Source organism: Dendropsophus ebraccatus, chromosome 6 (genome assembly GCF_027789765.1).
Source record: "Dendropsophus ebraccatus isolate aDenEbr1 chromosome 6, aDenEbr1.pat, whole genome shotgun sequence".
NCBI lineage: Eukaryota > Metazoa > Chordata > Amphibia > Anura > Hylidae > Dendropsophus > Dendropsophus ebraccatus.
This window is the reverse complement of record NC_091459.1, coordinates 129,402,202-129,422,838: the sequence shown is the minus strand read 5'-3', so window position 1 is coordinate 129,422,838 and position 20,637 is coordinate 129,402,202. Positions and strand designations below refer to the sequence as shown.

Below are 20,637 nucleotides of genomic sequence, written 5' to 3'. Positions count from 1 at the left end.
CGGATATTAGGGAATCTCTCGCTTTCCTCATCATTTTCTGCTTGTCTACATGATGCTGCGTAGGGTAGTACATTTCTTTATACCAACAGACTTCATGGCTTAAAGGGGTACTCCGCCTACGGGTGCTTCCAAGATACTTCAGCTCCCTTGCACTATTAGGCTTATGTTTGCCCCAACCTTGGCAAGGGAGAGCTAACTGCACAATGCGGGTGGGGGTGGGGGGGGGGACGAGACCTTCATACACACCACATTTAGGAAGTTCAATGCCACAATCTCTCTCACTTTTGATTTTATAGCAGTCATATGGTCTGTGTCTGTGGTATATACGCCACTTCTAAACTACATAGTACCTTTTTCTGTATCTGAAATATTATATGATGATCAATGCCACATGACCAGAGTCATCTCATGCATCTGCTCTTTCTGCTATTGTTAATATAGATTTGTGTCGATTTCCCCTCTTGGTAATGCCCCTCAGTTGACCCTATTGAAGTAGTGAATTTCCCTCTCATTGTACTATGGCTTGGCTATGCACCACCGCTTCTCGATGGTCTGCCAGAGCACACCCCAGGGAGCACACCCATGGCTTTTTTCCGAGTTGACTTAGAAGACTAAAGGTCTATTTAGGGATGCAGAAAAAAGAAACATTTTTAGGAGATAAAAAGGTCAAAAGTTTACACCAAGTTTACACTTAAGGCCCTATTCCACGGAACGATTATCGGCCATATTCGACCGCTATCGGCCGCTACGGACGATAATCGTCCCGTGGAATAGAGTGCAACGATCAGCTAACATCGTTCATGTCGGCTGATCGTTGCAGTTGCTTGTTTTTGAACATGTTGAAAAACAAGCGACTGATGCAGCAACGATCTGCTGCCGTCGCTCCGTTGAATAGGAGCATCGGCAGCAGACGCTGCTGTATCCTATGGGCTGCCCGGACGATCAGCAATCACGCGGGCAGCCCTCCCAGCTGCCCCTCCCGCACTCACCCGCTCGCTGCCGCCGCGCTGAATAGCAGCGGCAGCGAGCGGGGAACGAGGAGCAAACGAGCGCTGAGAGCGCTCGTTTGCTCCTCAAAATTGCCTGTGGAATAGGGTCTTAATGGATATATACAGTTGAGAAAATAAGTATCTGATACACTACCGATTTTGCACGTTTTCCCACCTACAAAGAATAAAGAGGTGTCATTTTTATCATAGCTACAATTCACCTGTGAGAGATGGAATCTATAAAATAAATTTCACAAAATAACATTATTTGATTTTTAAATAATTATTTTGCACTTTATTGCATGAAATAGGTATGTGATATAATAAAGCTCCCACATACCTTTTACTATTTTACTATTGGGTTTAGGTCTGGAGACCTTGTAACTAGAGATAAGCAAACTTTTAAAAGTTCGGTTGGGCAGGGTTCGCCGAACTTCGAACCAAACCTTAAATGAACTGCACTAAAACAGGTAAACAATTGCAGGTTTGTTCATCAATACTCTGTGCTGTTCCCTGGTGTCCTGTGCCGATCACAGCCTCTTCCACTTCCTGACTAAAATAAGAGTGACCGCCCACTCAGCAAATCACTGGTCCCTAGGACCAAGAATAGAGACATCACTGGGGAAACATGGGCAGGACCATGAACGGAGACATCACTCGGGACACATGGACAGGGCCAAGAACAGAGACATCACTGACATCACAATGTAAGCTAGGTCTCTTCAATTTGACACATAAATACCTCAGACCAGTGTCTCGGCCTCCCTTGCAGCCAGTCAACACCTTGCTTCTTACTTATGAGGGGCATGAGCCCTGAAACAGCTGTCCAGAGTTGAGTAACTCTATCTTTTCAAAGAAATTCTAATTTGGCTGGTAATTATGTTTTATAGTTCTTACAGGGGAGCATTGGCTTTTAAGCTAGGATGGGGAACTTTTGGCCCTCCAGTTGTTGCATAACTACAAATTTCATTATGCCTGGGCAGCCATGCCAGGTTCTCTATGCCTGTCTTACAAGGGTGTTATCTCCAATAGGTGTCCCTAGAGAGCAAATAGGAGCGTTACATGGCATATATTCTTTCTTTGCAAGCTCAGATGTGATGTTGAGACTGTCGCTGGCTGCTGGCTGCCAGGAGAAACTCTCTCTACACTCACTAAATATTAACTAAAATATATTGTGAATGTAGAAACACATATTTTTCAGGTACTGTTCATTTAAATGGTGATACTTGGAGAATCCCATTGACGGCAGAGGTTGGCTTGTTGTCCCGCAATGTCCAGATTGGCACTGACACACCCTGCTCTGGTAGAATCATGGTTGGCCAACATACAAATTATCTTGGGGAAAAATACATGGGTACGTGAAGAACTCCTTGACTTTTCATTAACATATATGAAGACCATAGATTTTGTAGATTATAACAATGGTTTTCTCATTTCAGGGTCTCTGGATCTTTCAAACATTGAAATTTTCAATTTTGGATCCTCATTGTTTCCATCAATACACTTTAACAACACATGGTGTAGTTCTTCTATATCATCTTCAAGCATTCACCATAGTTGTGGAGGTGGTATTAGAGCAACCAACAGCACAAACATTTCATTCCACGCCAATGTATTGTATAGCATTGTAGGGCATGGGATTCACCTCGAAGGTGGGGACCACATCCTTACTGATAACCTCCTCATCTTAATGAAGCAACCTAAAACCCAAGTGGAATGGGTAACGGGTATAAAAATCCATCCACCAAGCCAAGCTTTCTTGTTTGGTAACTCAGTGGCAGGATCTGAGCGTATTGGTTACCACTTACAAGGCCAAGGATGTGACTCTGGAGAAAGGTCTTGGTTGGAGAATGTGGCACATTCAAGCCTTCATGGAGTTCATATCAACTCGGAAGACAGCCTTAGGAATTGCACAAAGATATCTGGGTTCCTGTCTTATAAGAACTATGACTATGGCCTTTTCCTTTATGTGGAAGGCAGTGCAGAGCTGGACAATGTGGCCCTTGTAGACAATAGAGTTGGGCTTCTACCAGTCATTTTCCAAGGACCTATTTATCCGTATAATTCCTTAAATAAATACATCTCACTCCACAACTGTGTGATTGTTGCAACAAGCCAAGCTTTTGATTGCTTACGGGATAGAATCAACCCTTTGTCTGCGAATGTCACACTAAGAGACCGAGCCCCATCTTCACCTTATAATGGACGAGTTGGCATTCTTTGGCCAATGTTTACAGCAAGGCCCAGACAATGGCCAGACTACGAGTGGCATATGCTAGCGAATGATGGAGCTGTCTCTGGTATAATGAAATTACAAGGTCAGTTAAGTTTTATTTCTTGTAGAAGGACATTCACTTCACTTGACAGAATTGAGCATGATTGCATTAGAAAGGAGAACATCAATCATAGTGGCCCTATGCTCCTGACCATCAGCTCTGTGTTCAGAAATCACAGGGTAGACGTTCCTTAATGTCCTCTATCGACCTACATGTATCCATTGGACAGGGCATGGGATTTTAGGTTCTCTCTCCTGGAGCAATGATAGGGGTAGTCCAGGATGACTATTAGGGTTCTGACTAGTGGGCCACTCGTATTAGGGATATTTCTACACCAAAGGTGCCAATATATATAATCCTGAGGTCCTTGCAGTTTTAATTCTCACCACTAGGCCTTAAACTAAGCAGAGACTTCCTGTTCTATCTGTGATGATAAAGGAGGATGCTGAAAAAGAATCTGTACAGTATTTCAATGTAAGTTTACACCTGTCAACACAATAGGCGTTCAGCCTGAAATTCTCTTATAGAATGACCTCTACAAATGTCACAGAGCATGCCCAAAATCATTTACCATTCATGTCAAATAGACAGCTCTTGTCTATTGTCATCTATGTCCATGGCAATCTATTGATTATACTGCAAACTTTGCATCCTTAAATTTTAGAACTAGAGATGAGCGAATCACTCATCTAAAAGAAGTGAAGCACTTAGTTTGATCAGCGCGCCACTCATCATCCTGCCACTCCTCCAAGGATTCCAGGAAAAGCTGGATCCAATCCTGGGAAACTTCTCCCAGTTTGTGTCCCAAGATTGTGTCCAGCTTTTCCCGGCACCCTGGGTGCAGCGGTAGGGATTGGAGCAGCGCTGAAAGGCGAGCAGCACGATGAGTGGAGCACTGATCAAACTAAACGATTCGCTTCATTAAGATGAGCGATTCACTCATCTCTATTTAGAACCATGAAACTTGCATGCCATGAACCCAATAGCTACATTGTTTCACCTGCTTGCATGTTGCACTTACTGTATAGGGGTGGGCAGACAGGAAGTCCAACTATTCTTATTTATAAGGATTGTCTTACCACAGTCAGCTTTTTCCATGTTGGAACCAAAATTCCATAAAGTGAATCTGTTTTCTACAATTCACACTCTAATTTCTCAGACTATTAGATAGCTGTTGTGGCAAGGATACACATAGTACCCTTCGTATATCTATCTGTGCTTCCAGAACATAGTTATATGCTTTTATTCTCCAGTGCAAACATTAAAATTACTTTATAATGCTTAGTCTCTACATTTTCCGTTGATCCCATCAGATGTGACATTTTCTGGATTTAAGAAGAGCTGCTATAGTGATGACATTGACACTTGCATAATGTCCAATTCTGGAAACACGGCGATAACCTGTCCAATCACAGCCGAGAGGATCCAGACATCTGATGTGAGAGCTGACCACATCTTCTACTTCCATCCGTCAGACAGGTATCATCTTTTCCAAGCTTTTCATGTGCACTTTTACATGGCCTCCTTGTGGTTGTGCCCCCCTGACTCCAGTGACTACTACAATGCTACACTGGAGCCCATTGTCCTTTTTTTCATTTTGAAAAAACGTGATATTAATACTAAGGGATGTATATTACATGAGCTTATAACTGAGCAAAATTGCAATTTCACTGACAATTATGATGAAAGAAAATGTCTGCCAAGCACAAGACTACTTTCAAAAGGGTTTCCGTCATTTCACTTGGACCCTTTCCTTAGTTCCTGTGAATGTTTTCTCCGTCTTTCATTGCAATTTTCTACATTTAATGCTGTATTTTACCATGATGCTGATGTAAACACAGATATAGCAGAGCTGAATCCGTCACTGAACCGTTTCCTTTGTGCACCATGGTATCAGGAAACAGCTAGGCTCAGTGTTGCGGAGAGAAAACGCTTCTTTTATTCAGTGATCCATAAGAACAACGGAGGGCAGATCACAACCAATTAACTAACGCCATAACCAACTAGCTAACGCCAAAGCTTTTCCGGTACAGAATGTAACCTTAGTCATGTGACTGAGGGTTACGTTCCGTATTGGATTGCTGTAGAAAAGAACCATTTTCTCACTGCAACGCTAAGTCTAGTTGTTTCTTGTGAATTCTCTTTGCACACTGTTGGAGTGAGGGCTCATGCCCAGCAAGTGTGCCAGATTGGGGAGCTGGATTCAACCTGTTTTCTTTTTTAGATTACCATCATTTTCCTGTTTTGACCTAAAAAGGGTTGATGGTTTTGGTAGAGCAGTTAATATGACATGGAGCCTATTTAAAGTGCTTGAATCTAGGAATATTCTGCAATAGAGATGAGCTCAACTCAAGCATGTTCAACTACTATCATTTGAAACACCGGTGGCTGAAGGAGATGGATGCAGACAGACTCCATAGGACTGAATCCAGTGTCTTCAGCCACCAGTAGGACTGAATCCAGTGTCTTCAGCCACCAGTGTTCAAATGCCGAATAATCGGACTCAAGCATGCTCAAGTTACGTTCATCCCTACTCTGCAGTAGTAGCTACACCTACATGAGATTGTTAGGGTATTTTGGGCCCACTTTTTAGGATCAGGGACTACACATACAATGGTCTGCTCAGTGACTGAGGGGGGGGTGTCACTATGGCAATTGCATGTTCCGTCCCCGATCCTGGGAATGTTGAACATGAGACCAGTGATGGGGAGTGGAGAAGGTAAATAAAGTCAGTAAGAAAAATTACATGGCCCAACAGCTGTTTCTCCTGCCTCTACTGTGAACATGCATGCTCAGCTCAGGGTATTATTATTTCCATTGGAAATCCCAGCCAGATCCCCATGGGAATAGGCACTATGTGGATTAGCAGGATCTCATAGTAGTAGCATTACCAGCCCCCATATATAAAACACCCATATAACAAATTATGTGATCAGTAACACTAGTAAGGAATTATGTAGCTTCACCAAAGAACCAAAGTGATTTGCAATTATATGTTCTCCTCATTTCACAGCAGAACCACAGGATGCCCATTATCTGCTGAATGTTCGGGAACACAAGCGGCGCTCTTCAAAGACCTGGACGGAAGTTTTTTGGGTCTTGGTCCTCCAGTTACTGTCTTTCCTAGATCAGACCGCGATGCCGCCCATCCCTGTTACAATGTTGGTAAGTAAATATTAATACATCTATGGAATTCAACTTTAGAGAACACTATATTGTCTTAACCCTGTACATATCAATAGGTCTGCAGATGTATCCACTAAAGATGAGGGTGGCTCGAGCATGCTCGAGTTGGATCCCTTGGTATTTGATTACCGGTGGCCCTAGGGTGTCCTGAAAAACATGGCTACAGCCTATGGCCTATGGCTGTATCCATTTTTTCCCAGGGTCTCTAGAGCTGCCTCCAACTTCTTCAGCAACTGGTAATCAAATGCCGAATGATTCACCTGGAGCATGCTAGAGTAATGCTTATCTCTAGTGTCCACTCTTACCTTAAATATTGTTGGAAGCTGTCAGCTGAGTTTGAGTTACAGACAGAATCAGGTGTATTCTAATGAATGGACACCAAACATAATGGTCTTACATCTGATGGGCATCCTTTGACTTATAAAATATAGTTTTTTAATCTGTGATCAAGTGTCCATTAGGTGGGGATGACTTGCTGAATTGCTGCAGCACTCTTTGCTTCTTTGCTCCCTCTCCGGCCTGAGTGATGTGCAAGACTCCACCCGTCTCCAGATTGCACCCGGAAAGCTAGCCCTAAAGTTACTCATGCAGAAGAGCGTGGGGGGAGCAAGAAAGCAGAGATTATGGAGATGTCAGGACACTGTCAACTTCTTGGGTCTGAGTTCAACAAGTTCTCCAAACCGGAAAACTTGTCATTTGACTCCAGGCATCTGGAGAGATTGGATGCTGCCCTTGGACTGCCAGGAAATAATTGGATACAGCCATTAGGCTGTATCCATGTTTTCCAGGACTCTGTAGGGCGGCATCCAACTTCTACAGCCATCGGGAGTCAAATGAGACTTCGGATTCAGAGAAATTGCTGAACCTTGACAGTTTCCTCAAGTCCACTCAACGCTACACTATTGCTTTGCAGACTTCATAGACATTGGAATAAGTACTTAAAATCTAGTCAATGCCCTTCTGATATTGGCCAAAAATAGTCCCATGTTGGAAATTCTAGGTCCGGTGTTGATGATTGTCATTATTGCCACCAACAAAAACAAGACTGGGACAATAACCATGGCCTATTTCTTAGCATCAATCCCAACACTGCGTCATCATCCCTGGCGTCTTGCAACATGGCAATTCTCTACATTGGTTGTGTTCGCCACATTAGTAGAGTCAACTCATTGTCAGTTAACACAGACCCTTTTTCAAGAGTCCAACATTTCCAGCAATCTCCCATTGTCAACAATTCGACATTTCGACTACCCAGATATGCGTGGTTTGTATCGTACGTCAGACTATCTCCCGGTACATCTGTATTTCAGGTTTCTATTTCAGTCCTGTATTTCCTGCAGAAATTCATCGCTTTGCTTGTCTGTAGCTTGAAGAACTTCAAACAGCATTATTGGGATCTTACTTTTTTTTTTTTTATCCTGAGCGTCTCCATTCTTCAGGACTGACAGGACGCCGGAGATACAGATACAACTGGAAGGCTGACAGAAAACGCGTCTGCCTGTATCTAAGCCTGAATATGCCATTTTCTGGTAGCCCGAGGGGAAATCTCATTTTCTTTCCTAGGCAATTATAGGCCTCAAAGACTGAAACTAGGTATATGTCTCTTTAATCTCTGCAGAAATTTATGTTCTCGCTTTCGACCGCTGATGTCCCGGGTTCTGCAGCCTTCTAATATAAAATACTGCCAGGAATCTGAGACAAAAAAAATGACAAAAGCAGCAGAAAATGGCTCCGAGACTGTTATTTCTCTGACGCCGAGGTTACATAGACAGTCTGTTTATGATACTGGAGATATCGTATCTTTTTCAAGGCAAAGTAATGGCGCTATATACCCAGGCTTTGTACTGTATGAGGAAAAAGATTAATAGAAACCATTGTGCAGGAAAATCATTGTGCTCTACACAAATCAGACCGCAATCTTTTTTTGCATTGCAGGTTGAAAATAAATGCCGATTGCCATGGGAAATACCAAAGTCTGTATATATAGATTCAACCCGCCCAAAGATGCAGAATGAGACACAAATAGTTAAAGCGAATGTACCATCAGGTACATCACTTTGTTTTTTTAAGATTATCAGACCAACACCAGCCGGTGGTCCGGTCCTTTTTTGAACCACCGCCCAGTTCCAGCGCATGGCACCAGCCTATTCCTGAGCAACGGCCCGCCTCTGAGTACTGGGGGCAACCCCACCGGCCCCCAGTGTGCTGAAACCCCTCCCCTCTCTGACACAGCTCCATTAGAATCAATGGAGCCGTGTCACAGAGGGGAGTGGCTGCAGCGCTACTGACACAGACAGCTTCCCCAAGTGTAATGTATATTCTAATGTTAGCATGCACTATATAGACATCAGGGGAGGCTCAGTATCACTAGCACTGCATGCAGAGATATGTAACGCTGCCAGGACAAGGGCTTGTGCAGCCCAGCAGTTCCCAACACCCTCATGTTTCCCCTGTATGAACTGCCTATGGAGTCTGGAGGTAAGTCAGCTTGTTACAGGAATCAGGAAGCACCAGTGAGCAGCGAGGACTGGCAGGTGCCAGACATCAGGACAGGTGAGTATGACTTTATTCTTATGTTACCCAAAGTAAATCATACATTTTTCCCTAGGGCTAAACACCTCCTTTAATATCATGTCTTTCACTCCGTTCACTTATCTTCCAATGCACAGCATGGTTTTAAAAAATATTTTCAGAACATAGACCAGTTCCGGAATCCTAAGATTTCACTTTGTGTTTTCTCATTTATATTCCATGTCAATAACTGTCTCTTCTAAAACATCCGTGACAATATCCGTAACATATTTCTTCAAAGTAACAAGGCACCTCGTATCTGACCTTTGCTACCGAATCCGAGATTTTCACTTAGATTTTGAGGTTCCTGGAGTCTTATTTTTATCTTCTTTCCCACATGAGGAAGATCTTCAAAGGGTCCAAAATTAGACACAAGAAAAGCTCTGAAAATTATTTGCAGGGTTCTTGTAAGAAGAAATTGGAAGCATTTCATCATACTCTGCTCTTCCAAATATTAGCATTTAATGAGATACACATTTCCTTCATTTATTTTGAGTTTTCTCCAAGGTCGGCAAATACCAGAAACTCCAGTGTTATCGTAGGATAGGGATGTTATTGGTTTGTTTTCTTTTCATTCTTTCTGTTTTGATTCTCGTTTTTTTTGGAAATCCGTCTGTTTTTGAACTGAAGGAGCCGCACTAATAAGATGGGACTTTGGGAGGAGGTAGAACAATCGTACAATATGTCTACAGATCTTCCAGAGATAGACAGCTGTTTTTCAAACAGGATATTGAAGGAGCCAGATTCCCAAGAACAACGGGATTTCATTCATGAATGTTTTACAGAAAGAATTTTGCTGGCTCACAGTTGATCTACGCGTGTTTCTCAGTAGGTTCAGAGGACGAGGGGAGTCAAGGCATAGATGCCTCAATATTGTCTTCATTACTATCCCATTGAGAACATGGCTTTTTCTATGTAATAAGGACATTTCGAGGGGTCCTGTGTTTTGAAACAATCCAGACTTGGTGGCAGAAGATGGTGGCAGCACATTTTAATACTACTAGAAAACTTGTGGTCATCTCTAACCATAAACTAATATGTATTCACATTGGTCGCCATATTGGTCCACAAGTACAAATTCAAGGGTTTTAAAAGTTGGAAATGGCTAAACTGGTTGTTTAGACACAATGAAGGCCCCCATATCAAAATGAAGCTTATTACGGCATCTGATTTTGTCCACCTGGACATAAAGGTCTGGTATTTCCTCTTACTTTTCATGATCCTTAGGTCAATACTCGAATCTTGATCAAGTAGTGGACAATCTAAAGTATGTGAAGAACTTCAATCTTTGAGATCTTTCTGGAGCATCTGTAAACCAGTTTAGGCCAAACAACATCAGTAAAACTAACTTCCGTTTGTTCCGAAACTTCTGTTCTCTTCTGAAAGATTAAGTATATCAGTGTAGGCAAAGTGGAATTTGGTTTAAAAAAGAATTTAATAACACGAGGAGGAATAGAGATTATGTTTGATACCAAATGGAGATGGCTGGTCCCCTGCACAATGGAAACCAATGGAAACCAACCAAGTCCATTTACCTTAATGGGGTCCATTGAAATTCCTGCTGTTGTCTGTCACTTTTCTTGACTTTAATCGGACAAAGAAAAACTACATGCAGTGGTTTCTATCCAGTTATTTAAATTGAATGGGAGATGAAGGCCCCAAACAGAGACTCTGATTTTAATGTGAACCTAGCCTTATTTGAATAAAACAGTAAAGCCCCTTCAAGATGCCTTTCAAATAATTCCAGATCAATATACTGTAATTTTTGGGGTATATCTGGCATAGAAAATCTGTTGTGTGTATTACTTCTACCTGTTTCCTGGACGTCTACCTGGCTTACATCTATCCATCCATCATTTATCCTACCTAATTGTTTATTTCCTATTCAGTCCAGTTGTGCCACTACATGAAGGCAAGGGATGTATTTACTACATATCTATAACAGCTAACCATTCTGTAGGAGTTTGCAGCACCGAGGTGACAACCCCTCTTCACCCAGTGCCCGCAGATGCAGAAATGGCCATTATATCTTCTACACATTACAGCTAACAAATCCCTATGTAAATTGACAATGGGGAAATGTTCTCCGAAAGACTCTAGAAGGGCATTGTAATGGTTTGTAATTCACTGATAAAACAAGCTTTCATTCACTAACACCTCCCGGTTATTTATATGATCTCTGGATTTTTTATTTTATTTTTTTTCAAGGAAAAAAACAACAAAAACTAAAAAAAAAAATTGTGTTGATCCATCTTCATAAATAGACAAAAGAAAACAATCCCGCAGCACTATATAAAACAAATAGGGGATTGCTTCTGACGCTGCTCCACGCTGAGGCTCGAATCCCTGTGACATGTGACATAGAGAAAAGGTCACGTTGCCTGCATCGGCCCTGCCAAAGTCAAGTTAATTAATGCTTTGTGTTTTTTCTAATTCAAATGGATGGAGCTCGAGGCGAAGTGCTATTTGGAAATGCAGAACAATCCAACTTAGCACAGCCTGACAGATTGCGTGCTTCTTTATGCCCAGGGACAAAGAAGACGCTTTCAGTAAAGTCAGAAGTCTCGAGGTTCCGGGATTATCGTTATTATCATGATTATCTTTATTTACTACTTCTAGGCGACTTTGCTATTCATCTGTCTCTTTCTATGATGATATAAATAGCCATAAAGAGCCTATAAAAACTATTCACACCCCCATGGACTGTTTTATGATTTATCATGTGGGGGATTCAATTAAATTGCTCTATAATGTCAGAGAAAAAACAAACAAATCTCCATTACAATTAATGCATGTATCATAGGCGAGAGCTATTCACACAACCAGATTTATAGCTGTGCCATATCCTTTCCATTACTTAAAGGGATTGTCCAAAATATTTCTATTCAAAAACACACACACACACATACTTACCTGCTGCCAATATCTGCTGGCGCTGTGTTTTCGATGGTGGTGCCTGCTGGTCAACGCTTCCTACTTTTATCTCTGAGTATTCTATCAGCAGTTCTGTGTTGGCAAAGACTTCAGAAGAGAAGGAATTAGGGGTAGTGATTTCTGACAGCCTTGAAATTAGTCACAAGTGCAACCAGGTGGTAGGGAAAGCTAAACGTATGCTGGGCTGTGTATATATATATATATATATATATATATATATATATATATATATATATATAATGGTATGCTGGGATATATATATATGTATATATTGCTATGCTGGGCTGTATAACTATAGGTATAACCAGTAGGAAGAGAGGAGATTGACATCTGGAATGCTGTGTTCAGTTCTAGGGACCTCACCTACAAAAAGCACATTGATACAATAGAACGGGTCCAGAGACTGCTACAGAAATGGTGGAGGGTGTGAGGCATAAAACATATCCGAGAAAACTAACTATAAGACAAAGACTAAATTGAACATGCTCAAGTCTAGTCGTTTGGATTTGAATATCGGTGGCTGAGTAAGTTGATTGCATTCCTAGGGAGTCTGGGGAAACATGGACATAGCCATAGCTGTATCCATGTTTCTCAGGGTCCCTAGGGCTGCATCCAACTTCAAATGCCAAAAATCGAACTCAAGCATGTTCAAGTTCCAATCATCTCTAATAGGCACCATTTTTTTCTTTAAAGACTAGCCTTGTTAATTTTATATATATATATATATATATATATATATATATTAATCCTAGATATCCCATTTAAATGGCCAATAACCAACAATCTATAATGTATTGCTGTATTGTGCTTTTTGGCCATGAAGTATATGAAAACATTACAGTTTGTTGGGGAAGTTTTTTTTTCTTTTCAATTTAGTTTTTTCTGGTTCTGATTTTTGCCCTTGAATGGTGTAAAATGTTTTTGAAACACTCACGTTCAGTGCGCTGAAAACTTAATGTGAAGCCCAGCAGGAATACAGTGTTTGAATACAGTAATGCTGACTGAGTAGCTTGTGGAGTGATACAGAGAAGCAGAGTAGCAGAGAAGAGTGTCGTGAGAGTCTCAACCCAAGTAGTACTGTGCTCTGCCAGGATGTTGGAGGATGAGGTAGAAGAATACTTAGAAGAATAAGAAGAGTGCACCTGTGCCCGTGTATTGACCTTATAGTCTTCACACCATCTTATGCCCACTAGATTTGGGGGACCCATCCTAGAGGGTGACACAGGCCCCAGACCCTGTTACCTGGGATAAGCGGAATGCTGAGGGTTCCCTGCTGACAACCGCGCTGCAAAATAGAGTTCCTAGGCTTACTGCAACTTTGCTCTATCCGGATCAGTTCCTAGCGTCTGTGGCTTTTGTTAATACTGTCCTGCTCTGGGAGTCTCCTAGTCCATGGCATGGGTTGAGGTTGTCTCTGCATAGTAGTGTGTAGCATCACTAAGAAGAAACTGTTAGGCTAGGTTCACACTGCATTTTTGCAATCCGTTTTTTTCATAATTTTTTGGCAAAAAATGGATGCATCCATTGACTTCCATTGTAAAAAAAAAAAAAAAAAAAAAAAAAGGCTCAAAACAGATCCGTTTTTTTTGACTGACACATAAACGCAGCTGACACTACTTTTGTGTCCGTTAAAAAAAAAAAGATCTTCTTTTTACAATGGAAGTCAATGGAAAAACGGATCAAAACAAATGCACACAAATGCATCCATTTTTTAATTCGTTTTTTGCAAATAACGGATGAAAAAAAATGGATTGCAAAAACGCAGTGTGAACCCAGCCTTAGCTGTGTCCTGTCTTGCTTCCTTTCCATACGGGGTTCTAGCTAAGACTGACCCTTGAGGGTATGGGGACCTGGCAGAGGGCCAGGGCCCAGAGAGGACCACTGTAGTGAGCTATCTAGCTTGCGTCCTTCCTCTACAATGTCCAGCATGGAAAGACCCATGCACTTCCTCCACCCATGTGACTTCCTTCCTCCAGGACATCTAAAGTGCGCTGTGAGTGGGTGAATAGTGCAAACAGAAGAAGTAAAGAGAGAGATAATAGGATAGAAGAAGAACAGATTCCCACAGGTTTGCAGATCCATGTGACATATAAGGAAACAATAACCCTTTATACACTTCAGCTGTGCAGCATCTAACACACATATCTAATACAACAACATCTAATGGCGAAACTTTATCACTACTTTTATCACCACATAAGTACAAAAAGTACAGACTTTTCTGAAGGGTGTATATAATAGTAACACCTGTGGTAGGACACCACACTAACACCCAGCACCCCTCAGTTCCCATTTAAGTGAAAGCCAGCAGAGCTGCAGTATTCGGGTCCGCCGGCTATTTTGCCAGGAAAATGCCTTTAAGCCACACCCAGTATCTTGTCATCTGTATAATCACCTTGTAGCCAATAATGGTCGGCTGCCACCTCTCCATAGGATTGACTGATCCAATCATCCTCGTTTCTCTTTAACCAGAGAGCAGAAATAATGCGATTTTCTTCGTTCTTCTTGCATTGATCCTGTGTGACGCCCCGCGTGCCCCAGCAGTCTCCGCCGCTTTACATGAAATCGTCCGTATCTGAACTCCAAAAGCTTCAAGTCCTATGACCCGTGCGAAACGTCTTTAGATGTCTCCGGATAGAGCTGTGCGAATCCTTAACGTGACAGAAGAGCTTGTTTACTGCTAAACAAACATCGAGGACAGAGAGCAGCGCAGACAATGGAGCTCTATGCAAAGTAACAATGACACCCAACATTCGCTGGTGGCAATGGCAATACTGATTCCAAGCCGCTTATCACAATGAGATTGTCTATTTGAATATTGCGGCCGGGCTGCAGGAACGAGGCTTCTCCGCTGATTCATTTTGATCAATAGGCTTTGTCTTTTGAATAACATTGAGACTTTCACACAAACCTATTGACAGTAACTGCACTTGACAAATATTGTTCCTTCTCTGCTCCCGACAAAGGGAAGAGACTCAATAAAGAGAATGCAAAGTAAAGGAAAGCTGACAATGAATAAAGTTTTACAGGCCTTGATACACATTCTGCATACAAAGTAGTATCATGGATGGGATTACGTTTTTTTAAGGGCCCAAGCCAAACTTTGAGATATGCTTGGAGTATATATATGTTACCACCGTCTCTTCTGACCATAGCATTGACTTGACGCGTATGCCACTCTTGTAAGGATCTGTATGTGACATGCCCCTCTGCAGTCTTGTAGACATATACTAGTTGGAAATAGAAAAACTTGCTTTGTATGTATGGTGGAACTCACAAAGGTGGACATATACAAAGATTACGGCGCAGAGTCGCCCCTTCTCCCTGGCGTACGTCTGCCGTATGCCCTGCTCGCCTGATTGGCGGGCAGGGGGAGCTTGAGGGGGCACGGCAAGGTGGGAGGAGGCATGACCTCCTCCCGCACCTCTTTTATCATGATTTACGCTTGCGTAAATCATAATCCAAATCTATACCAGAAGGTGTTGCAGACCTAGGGCACCGATGCTCTTCACCCAACTTCATTGATCCCTCACTGCGCAAATAGGCTAAATGGAGTCTAATTTTGACTGTGTTCAGACCGTGTGCGGGACCCATTGCTGATGTATACTGTAACCTGATGGAAGCCAAAAAATGTGGAGTGAATGACGCCTTACACTAAAATGTGGTGTGAAAGTACCATATCAATCCTCAGAGGACTCTGTATGCTGTAATATAACTGTGCAGGTTATTAAAAGGTTAAAGGGATACTCCAGTGGAAAAAAAAAACTTTTCAGAGAAACTGGTGTCAGAAAGTTATACAGATTTTTAAATTGCTTCTATTTAAAGATCTCAAGTCTTCCAGTGCTTATCAGCTGCTGTATGTTCTGCAGGAAGGAGTGTTTTTTTCCCTAGTCTGACACAGTGCTCTCTGCTGCCACCTGCTGTCAGGAACTGTCCAGAGCAGGATAGGTTAACTATGGAGATTTGCTGCTGCTCTGGACAGTTCCTGACATAGACAGAGGTGGCAGCAGAGAGCACTGTGTCAGACTGGGAAGAATAAACCACTTTCTGCTGTATTCTTTAGGGTACAAACACACACAGCAGATACGCAGCAGATTTGATACTGTGTTCAGTTATTTAGATCTAACCTGCTGCGTATCTGCTGCGTATCGCAGCAGTAAATACGCAGCGTATATGCCGTGTGTGTTTGTACCCTTAAAGAAAACCTGGCACATTTAACATGTCTTATCTGTAAGAGTCATGTGTGCGTATAGGCAACATAGAATGTCATCCAGAATAGGATAAATGGATTGGGGTCAAAATCATGGACTATCGATCTAACAGAGAGATACTGATTATTATTCTCGGAATGTGATATAATAAAAAAAAACAAAAAACCTTTGTATTTGCATGGTCTCACCTATGTCTAGTCCACAATACAAGTTACAGACCTCGCAGGTCATCTTCGCTACCACCTGGACCAACTTAGAGGAACAGCGGTAGCTGAAGTTTTTCAGAAGTGATATCCTATATGATCTCTGAGACATCTGCATTCCAAGATCTAATGAGAATAAGATGGTGAAAGAATAACTTACATTCCTTCCAGGATTCGGACTCCATCTGCGCGGGTTTATATTTGAGATCAGACTCGTCAAACTGGAATGGTGATCCAAGTCAGTGTATTAAGTGGTTAAAGTAATATCTACAGCTTGTAAAAGTGGAACAACCCTTCAAGATGAGTTAGAAGTATCCTTCACGCGTATGTATGTAGATATCTGTTAGATATGGGAGCAAGGGGATATGTATGATTCAGACTTCTTGTTGGTAGCCCTTTGAAGAACATTAAAGACCCTTTTAAATGGGCCAACAAAAACATGGTAATGAGCACCCATCTTCATGATCATCTTGGTGATCAGTTCTGTGATCGGCGCTTGTTTATTGAGCCTTTTCACAGCTCAATCACTGATTCGTGTGCTCACCTGTCCATGCTTCCCACCTGTCCTCCTACAGGTCTCCAGTGTCTCTAGCCGCCTTCAGCCTGTTCATGCAATCACTGACTAAGGGCCCTATTCCACCGGACGATTATCGTTCAGATTATCGTTAAATCGTTTGAATCTAAACAATAATCATTCGGTTGAAATGCAGTTAACGATTAACGACCGAACGAGAAATCGTTGATCGCTTTATAGGACCTGGACCTATTTTTATCGTTGCTCGTTCGCAAAACGTTCGCAAATCGTTCGCATTGAATAAGACGTCGTTCGGTCGTTCGCAGTAGATACGAACGCAATAGTGAAGAAATACTGAAGAAAAAACGATCACAAATACGATGATAAGTAACGAATATCGTTCCATGGAAATGAGTAAACGTTTTCAGGTCTTTCGCAACAGCGGACGTTTGAGATCATTAATCGTTAACGATTATGCGAACGATGATCGTCCGGTGGAATAGGGCCCTAACTGAGACAGGACAATGATTGGCTGAGGCGGCTGCCAGGGGAACAGCGGATAAGGAGGACATCGGGGGTGCATAAACAGGTAAGTATTGATGAGGGAACTGAACTACAGTAAAATAGCTTAAAACCTTTTATCGTTTAACCGTTTTAGTGCAGTTGGTTTAAGGCTCGGTTTGGACCAACCTGAACTTTGTTTCTGGAGCTGAGACGTCATGACCCGGCTGATGGACTGAGCACTCAAGTCAGTCAGTGACTGGGGCAGGAAGCTGCTGAGCGTTCAGTCCATCAGCCGGGACAGGTATTTCCGCCCCCCCCCCCGAGTAGTGACATCATCACTGCCGGCGGGGGTCCCTTGTAATCAATTTCGCCCCCTGGTCCACCGGACTTCTCCTTTAAGTTCTTTGTTATGTAGCATCATAAAACATCAAAAATCATTGATGCATTTTGGACAATCCTATGTCCTTGATTTGACCCTTCGTACTAGTATCCACTTTGTTAACCCTTGTAAGAAGAGAATGAGGATGAACAGAAATGATCACACCTTTCCATGGTTCTCATAGGAACTATGGGGTGACTTATATGCTTATGTAGTCCTCATACCTCAGCACGTATAGCGTTATGGGTATCAGAGAATCCTAACATTTCCATATAACGTGAATGACATATCGTCCAATCCAGCCAGTGCTATGTGATAACTCAGCCATCAGCGGGGCGCACAAGGCGTCCATTGTGTACAGTTCACCTTTTATTTGTGGCCTTTATGAGATGACCCTGTGACTGCCAATGAGCAATGCTCCCACGAGAGGACACAACATGTGATATATCAGAGACCAAGATAAAACTAGCCTGGGATCACTGGAAATTTGTCATGGTTGTTATAACAGTGCCGCTCACTGATTCAACCCAGAGACGTCTTATGACTCGCACATGACTTCCACATATCTGACTTTATTAAGCTTCAGACTCTCTCTGATCTGCTATATGAGGGTTGGTTCCTTCATAATTCCCAGCAAAGTCTGCAGTTATTGGAAGGAAATCACGGTTTTATTCTTAAAGAAAAATTAATCGCTTATTTAATTGCCCCAGTGACTCTGAGAATAAGGCAGTGTGCGTACTTAAAGGGTTAAAGGGGTGACTCAGGGCATTCGGGCCTCATTACAGAATAAGAGGGCCCTCATCTAACTGTGCCATTTATAATACTGGTGATGTGGCAGGGGGTCAGTGACTGGTAACTATACATTCACCATACCTTGTGAGAAGAATCAATAGGTTGTCTGTGTAACATAGGGCAGGCCTTATTACCTTTTATTACTTCTATTATTATTCACCTCTATTAACTTCAGTGGAAGGGATCGGTAAAACCCACACCCAAATGGAGGACAAGAGTCACAAAAGCAGTCAAACTTACAACTCTTTGCAGTTAAAGGGGCATAGAGAGGGCTCACAATGTAACCCCTCTCTATATTGCCCCCCCTGCTGTCATCAGCTGGGGGGCCACCACTAATAATGGAGATTGCTCCATTCCAGCTATTTAACCATTTAAATACCACTGTCAAAACTGACAGCAGCATTTAAAGCGACTCTGTACCCACAATCTGTCCCCCCCAAACCACTTGTACCTTCGGATAGCTGCTTTTAATCCAAGATCTGTCCTGGGGTCCGTTTGGCAGGTGATGCAGTTATTGTCCTAAAAAACAACTTTTAAACTTGCAGCCCCGTGCCCAACGGGAGTATCTGCACCCTAACTTTGCACCACCCCTTCGTCCCTCCTCGCCACCCTCTTTATCATTAGGAATGCCACTAGAACATTTTCTCCTGTCTGAACATTGCACAGGTGCCTTAACAATCCAGCCCATGTCCGGTATTCACACAGCTGACGAATAGGAGACAATCTACCTGGAGCATTCCTAATGATGAGAAGGGTGGGGAGGAGGGACAGAGAGGTTGTACCAGCCTAATGCATACACAATCTAAGCCCAGCCTTTGGGCACAGGGCTGCCAGTTTAAAAGTTGTTTTTTAGGATAATAACTGCATCACCTGCCGAATGGACCCCAGGACAGATCTTGGATTAAAAGCAGCTATCCGGAGGTACAATCGGTTTGGGGGGGGGGGGTCAGATTGTGGGTACAGAGTCGCTTTAAATGGCTTTAAAATTGCTTCCCTGGTGGGCAGGTGGTGAGAGCGGCTTCCTGTGATCTGTTATACTTAGTGCTCGGGGCTACTTCTGTGTCCAGGCGCTGTGGTGGCTTGATGCTTCTATCAGCAGCCTGAAGCAATTGAGCATAGATAACATCCATCAATGCAGTACATAGGTATGAACAACCAGTCGCCTAGAGGGTCTAGAAATAAATGTAAAAAAGAAGGTTTTTGTTTCCATACTGCATGTAAAAAATCCCATCCCATGCTAAAAGTTTAAAGGGAACCAATCAGCACGATTGTGCTGATATGGTTCCCTGCAGCACAGTATAGATCTACTGTGCATCTCCCCGAGGCTACCAGCTGCGTCTGCAGCGGTAGTTTTACATCGGGGAAAGAGAAGTTTTATTATGCCGTGCGAGACCGGGAGATGGGCAGCAACTATTCATCTGGGCAGGGAGCCACCCATTACTAGTCATGGCTTACTGCCTGTCAATCATTCCCGTATTGCGCCCTGACAGGCAAAGAGCCGTGACTAGTGATAGGTGGCTCCCCGTCCACATGACTAATTATCGCCCCTCCCCCGGCCTTGCGCAGTGCAATAAAAAAAATCTTTTTTCTTCTTTGTAAAGCTACTGCTGCCGACGCGGCTGGTACACTCTGAGTTGCATAGTAGAGCTATACTGTGTAGCAGAGAAGCCATGTTGGTTCCCTTTAAATTATCCCTCTTTTCCTATTTTTTTTATAAAAAAAAATATAAATAAAAAATGAATATATTTAGTATTGCTGTGTGTGGAATCTCCCGATCTATTAAATGATCACATTCCTGATCTTGCATGGTCATTGGCATAAGCACAAAACCCGGCAATGTGCAAAATTGCTGATTTTTAATCACATCCCACCCAGAAAAAAAATTAATTAAAAGAGATTGCATATAAAAATAAAAAGTTGCATATACGCAAGTGAGGTTCCAATAGAAATTACAGATTATGACCAAAAAAAACCTACCTCACATAGTCATATAGCCCCAAAAATAAAGTGTTATAGGGATCAGAATAGAGCAATTTTAAACACTTTTTTTTAAAATAGACATTGTCTATCGTTGTAAT

General features: G+C 42.4%; 1 protein-coding gene across 1 annotated transcript in view; it reads left to right on the top strand.

Annotated features, from left to right (window-relative positions):
* The window catches only part of PKHD1 (PKHD1 ciliary IPT domain containing fibrocystin/polyductin), a 340,735-nt gene that overhangs the window by 255,499 nt on the left and 64,599 nt on the right, over nucleotides 1–20,637 (top strand). The window contains exons 56-59 of the mRNA XM_069974284.1: nucleotides 2,191–2,343; nucleotides 2,429–3,307; nucleotides 4,579–4,744; nucleotides 6,279–6,430. Of these exons, the coding sequence (XP_069830385.1) occupies nucleotides 2,191–2,343; nucleotides 2,429–3,307; nucleotides 4,579–4,744; nucleotides 6,279–6,430 (1,350 nt within the window). The remainder of the gene's footprint in view (nucleotides 1–2,190; nucleotides 2,344–2,428; nucleotides 3,308–4,578; nucleotides 4,745–6,278; nucleotides 6,431–20,637) is intronic.